The sequence below is a fragment of the Aphanomyces astaci genome (assembly GCF_000520075.1).
Source record: "Aphanomyces astaci strain APO3 unplaced genomic scaffold supercont1.36, whole genome shotgun sequence".
Taxonomy (NCBI): Eukaryota; Oomycota; class Saprolegniomycetes; order Saprolegniales; family Verrucalvaceae; genus Aphanomyces; species Aphanomyces astaci.
The window spans coordinates 481,314-486,311 of NW_009798299.1; the positions used below are offsets into that span (position 1 = coordinate 481,314).

Here is a 4,998-nt window from a genome sequence, read left to right on the forward strand (position 1 = left end):
ATGGAGAGACTTCTCGTTGACAGCATAGAGTTGTGAGTCATCCGCGAAGAAGCTGCCAGTGTGGACGCGGTCTCCAGTGCGGATGCCGTACTTGGGGTGTTGGCGCAAAAGCTGACACATGGGCTCCAAAGCAATGACAAAAAGCAATGGAGACAATGGGTCGCCTTGAAGGACTCCGCGATGGATGCGAACCGACTTGGACAAATGGCCATTGACCAGGATTCGCGTCCGTCGTCCAGAATAGAGTACCCGTATGATGTCCACAAACGCTTTGGGGAATCCATAGTGCTCGAGAACGCGAAGCAAGTAGGAGTGGTCCACGCGATCGAACGCCTTCTCAAAGTCCAGGAGGGCTACCATGGACGATGGGGAGTGTTGCTTCACGTAGTGCAGCATGTCGTCGAGGCGCTGGATGTTCGTCTGGATGTTGCTTTGGCGGATGAAGCCTTGCTGATCGTGGTGGATGATGTTGCGAACATGCCGTTGGAGTCGGTGGGCCAAAATGCTTGTGAGAATCTTCACGTCCACGTTGAGCAAGCTGATTGGACGGTAGTTCTTCGCTTGAGACTTGGGGCCCTTCTTGTGCAGCAATATCAGTGTGCTGACAAGTTGCATGGATGTCAGATGCGGACTGGCGTGGAGCTGCTTCGTAAAGACCAATTCCAAGACCAGAGACCACTTGTGCGGGGCCAGTTTGAGGACTTCAAATGGCAGCGCGTTGGGGCCAGGGGCGGAATTGGAGCTGCTGTGGCGGATGGCATGGTAAAATTCATTCGCCAACAGCGGAGCGGCCAGTTCTTGTTGAGCTTGGACCGACAGTTGGGTGTCTCGCGTCAATGGCCCCAGAAACGCAGACAAGTCGTCGTCGGATGCACGCAGCTCCGGTGCGGCAAACAAGTCCGAGTAGTAATCCACCAGTGTGTTGGAGACACCAGTTTGGTCGGATACCAGGTTTCCGTTGGCGTCTTCCAGTTCTTTGAAGACCGTCTTCCGCAGTGGAGTTGGAATTGGTGACGAGAAGTGAAAGCGCGAAGACCTTTCCGCCTTGTACAAGTGTAGCTGGAACGCTTGTTCTTGGAGGAACTTCTTTTGCTGATCGTGCAGGTGACGGATTTGCTGCTGGAGGTCCCGAACGCGATCCACCAAAACCGGGTCTTGCCGCATGTTGGGAACTTGGAGCAAGGCTGCGATTTCAAGTGCTAAGTCGCAGCAGCCACGGCGGGGCCTTCCAGGAACCGGAGCCATGTCGCGTTGTCTGTCGTTGGGCAATGATTCGACAAGCCACGTGATCGGCGTGAGGGATATGCGGCAAGTGCGCGGCTTTCCAATGCGCCAACCTTGCCAAACTCGAAGAGCAGAAGATGTAGTCCAGGCGGTTGATGAGCTTGGGACTGGTAAAAGTCTTCCGCAGTGGATTTTGCTGGCGAAACAGGTCCACGATGGACAAGTCTCGCATCCAGGTCAACAAGGCGTCTGTTCCGGCCATGGTGGCGGCGCTGGGGTTGAGCGAGTCCAAATCCTTGTTGAGCGTGCAGTTGAAGTCGCCTCCCACAATGTGGAGGAAATGTGGGGGGAAGTCGCGTGGCAGTTCGTCGAAGAAGCGCGCTCGCTCGGACCATGAAATTGGCGCGTACACGTTGTGGAGAACAATCGTGGCAGGGCCAAGAACACAACGCACTTGCAGATATCGTCCGCGAAGAATCGGATTGTCGTGTGCAACTTCGACGGCGTTCTTCAGGGGTGAGTGGGGGTGGAGGAGAGTTGCCAAGCCGCCCGTGGCGGGTGGGTGGGTGATGTGGGCTCCAAAGGGTAGAGTGGGGGCTCAAAGAACACAACCCCGTCGTGGTTCGTGAGACGTTGCCAATGGTAGGACACTTTGTCTTGCAAACTCGGCGCGCGGAAACGCGTTTCTTGGACGAAGGTGACGTCGTGTGTGCTTGAGAGTTTCTGGAGGATGTACCGGTGGCTGTTGGAGAAGCCGTTGGTGTTGAGGGAGATGATTTGTGGGTCCCAATCCACGAGTTCAGATGGGAGAGCAGGAAAGTGGTCGTGACTCATAAGTACACAGTGCAGTAAATAACGTGGTGGTGGTCTTGATGGATGGTTGCGTGAGAAGCAAGGGGTGCTTATGCTTCCACGTGGGCTTTGTCCCATGCGGGAGATAGAATGCAGTGCGTCAAGTCGTCGCAGATGGGGTCGATGTCAGGGGAGTTGTTGAGGACTGAGTCCGCCAGGAATTCGATGGCATCCAGCACATATGTCGGCAAATTCATGGCTCGGAGTGCTGGAGCAAGTCGACTGACCACCTTCAGCAGGGACCAATCCGTTAGGACGTCCTCCCACCGAGTAGCTTCTTGGCCACACAGGATCTCAAGAGCGCCAGGGTTGTTGTACAGGTCAGGCACCCGGTTGGACAGAAACAAGTCCACGGCTGCCAACGCTTGCCAAACTGTGTACTCGAGCTGATCGCTCACCATTTCGCGAGCAATCTCGTTGGGGTCTTGGCATCCTTGAGCGTAGAACGGCAACTGTTGTTTGTAGTCCCCGCCCTCGCCAGCTTCGTGTTTCGCGGCCATGCGACGATTGATAGCTCGCGTCGATACCAAGGACTCTAGCAAGCCAAATTCCGCGTCCACCGGGTACATCGAGTGTGCCACCACCTGCGGTTCGGATTGGAGCAATCGTGTGCATTCCACGATGTCCTTTTCGACCACCTTGTCCTTGATGATCTTGGCCGCGCGTTCAAAGTGCGCGTGCTTGGACTTGTTGGGTCTGACCTTTTTCTTCGTCGGGACAAGGGTGCGGGGATGTTCGGTGTCCTCGAGCACAACTCGTGGGATGACAAAGTCTTCGAGGGAGAGTTCGACGTCGTCTTCCTGAAGCAATGCGTAGCGGTTGGAGGTAGCAAAGGACTGCGACTCTCGTGGTGACAATGGCCGCTTCGATGCTGGTTTGAACCGGTCGCCCGTAACCAATTGATATTCCAGCGGTGCAGATGGGACTTGCTCGTCATGTTCCGGAGCAAAAGCGGGCTGGGTTTGGTTTGATGGAAGGTCGTGGATTGTGTTGGTCTCCGTTCCGGCTGGTGGGGCTTCCGCGTCGTTAACCTCCGAAGACTGCATGGGAGCAGAGTTTCCATTCGCCGTCGGGGATGTGGTGGTCGCCGAGCGCGCGGATCCGTCCATGGCCTCGTCGTGGATGGAGGGTGTCGGGTCGGGTGTCGGGTCGTGATCTTGGCCAATCGACATGTCGCTTCCAGCGTTGCTTTGGATGTCTACATGATCAACTGTCTGAGCCATCATCGACGTAACGCGTGACGGTGGAGCTTCCCGGTGGATTCCCGTGTCCATTCGACTTGGGCGTTGTGCTTCCGCGCCGGATGGTACTGATGAGCGAGTCTCCGGATCGACGTTGCTCGTATTCGCTGTCGACTTGTTGGGGTTTGTCGGTGTGTCGGGGCGAGGCTGGGGTCGTTGACGGGCCTTCACCGACGGAGGAATGTGCTTGTTCAACACGGCGATCTTGTGTTGAAACACAAGTGTGGCGGCCTGTCCTGAGGGGTCGACCACGGTGATTTCCCGCAGGGGAGGACCGTTCTTGGGGACCAATGCCGCAGGCGGCGACGAGGTCTTGAAGATGACCCTCAAGTGCGGGGAGGCCACGTTTTGGTCCGAAGTTGGGTTGAACGCGGCGATTACACACTTGGTCATCAACGCCAAAGCCTTGACCAACGCACGTGCCAAGAACGGATTATTCACCTTGTTGAAGGTGATGTGGTAGTTGTTGGCGTACTGTGAGTACTTGGGGACTTGAAATTCTTTTCCCCCGAGCTTGAAAGTGGTTCCTCCCAACGCAATACAGGTTGCCAAGCTGTAGCACGAGATGACCATCGTGACAGGGTCTCGTTTATGGATGAGAATGTCCTTGAACTTGGACCCCCACAACGACCCCGGGTTTTCCTTGACGAATTGGTTGCACAACGCCTTTTCCTTCCAGTCTCGGTAGCCTTCGCCCAACCTGATGGTCAGCTCGTACACTTGAGACTGGGGCATCAAGAGAATGTCTTCAATGAAAGCGTCCATGTCGTCAGGGTTCTTGTAAAACGCGTCCGCCACGGCTTCGCATCGCGCGATGTCGTCATCGGCAACCGCGTGTCCGCCTGCCTCGCGAAACTTGACGCTCTTCACGGAGTGCTTCGGTTTGCTTGTGTGCTTGCCGGACTTGTCCACCGCAGACGTGGCATGTTTAGACTTCGCATCGTCATTGTGGTCCACGGTTTGGTCTTGCGTGTTGCTGGACGAGTGATTCGAATCTCTCCCATGAGAGGACTGCCCATGGTCAACTCGATCGTGGTGAGACTTGTTCGACGAGTCTCGATCGAAAGCTGACTTCTCAGCTCCAACCACTCCTGATGCTGGATCTGCGTTTTCTTGAGTTGGAGTTGATTCATCCCCCGTTCTGGGAGGCTCATCACAGACGGGTGCACGGTTGGTAGTCGTGTGACCAGCCTCATTGTTGACAAGACTGGTCGGGGCCAGACATGCTGTAGCGGTAGATCCAAAGGGTCTTTCGACTAAGGCCCTCCCCGCGTTCTCATGCGGCACTTGGAGTTGTACCCTGAGATCGGCGAGATTCACCCCTGGGATACTGCCATCTCCGTCTGAGACTCCGCGAGTGACAGTAGGATCCAGGAGGTGTTCACCAATGAAGGAACTCTCAGCCTCATGACGCATTGGTTCGGTCACTTCCGATGTCACTACCGCGTCACGTCGCACGGGGGACGTTTGCACACGACCACCGTCTCGAGGGGCACCCGGCTGAGTGAGGTCTTGGCTAGACATCGGCAGTCGTTCCACAGTGGAGCTTTCCAAAGGGAGTCGACTGCCCTTCCTCACCGCGACGGGAGGGTTAGCTAGACAAGGGTGACCAGCCCGACGAGACACCACGGTCTTAACAGTGGGGGAAGGACTAGCCACCGACGTACCTTGGGAGTGGTGG

The 4,998-nt window shown here is 56.1% G+C and overlaps 2 protein-coding genes across 2 annotated transcripts; both read right to left on the reverse strand.

Moving 5' to 3' along the window:
* Positions 1-1,192: 1,192 nt before the first annotated feature.
* Positions 1,193-2,058, reverse strand: H257_11902 (hypothetical protein; the record flags this gene model as incomplete). Its single annotated transcript, XM_009838980.1, has 2 exons — positions 1,193-1,800; positions 1,857-2,058. 2 exons carry the CDS (start codon positions 2,056-2,058, stop codon positions 1,193-1,195), a joined length of 810 nt encoding a protein of 269 aa, XP_009837282.1.
* Positions 2,059-2,126: 68 nt separating this feature from the next.
* On the reverse strand, positions 2,127-4,841 carry H257_11903 (hypothetical protein; the record flags this gene model as incomplete). Its single annotated transcript, XM_009838981.1, has 1 exon — positions 2,127-4,841. The coding sequence occupies one exon, from the start codon at positions 4,839-4,841 to the stop codon at positions 2,127-2,129; it is 2,715 nt and encodes a 904-aa protein (XP_009837283.1).
* Between the last annotated feature and the right edge of the window lie 157 nt (positions 4,842-4,998).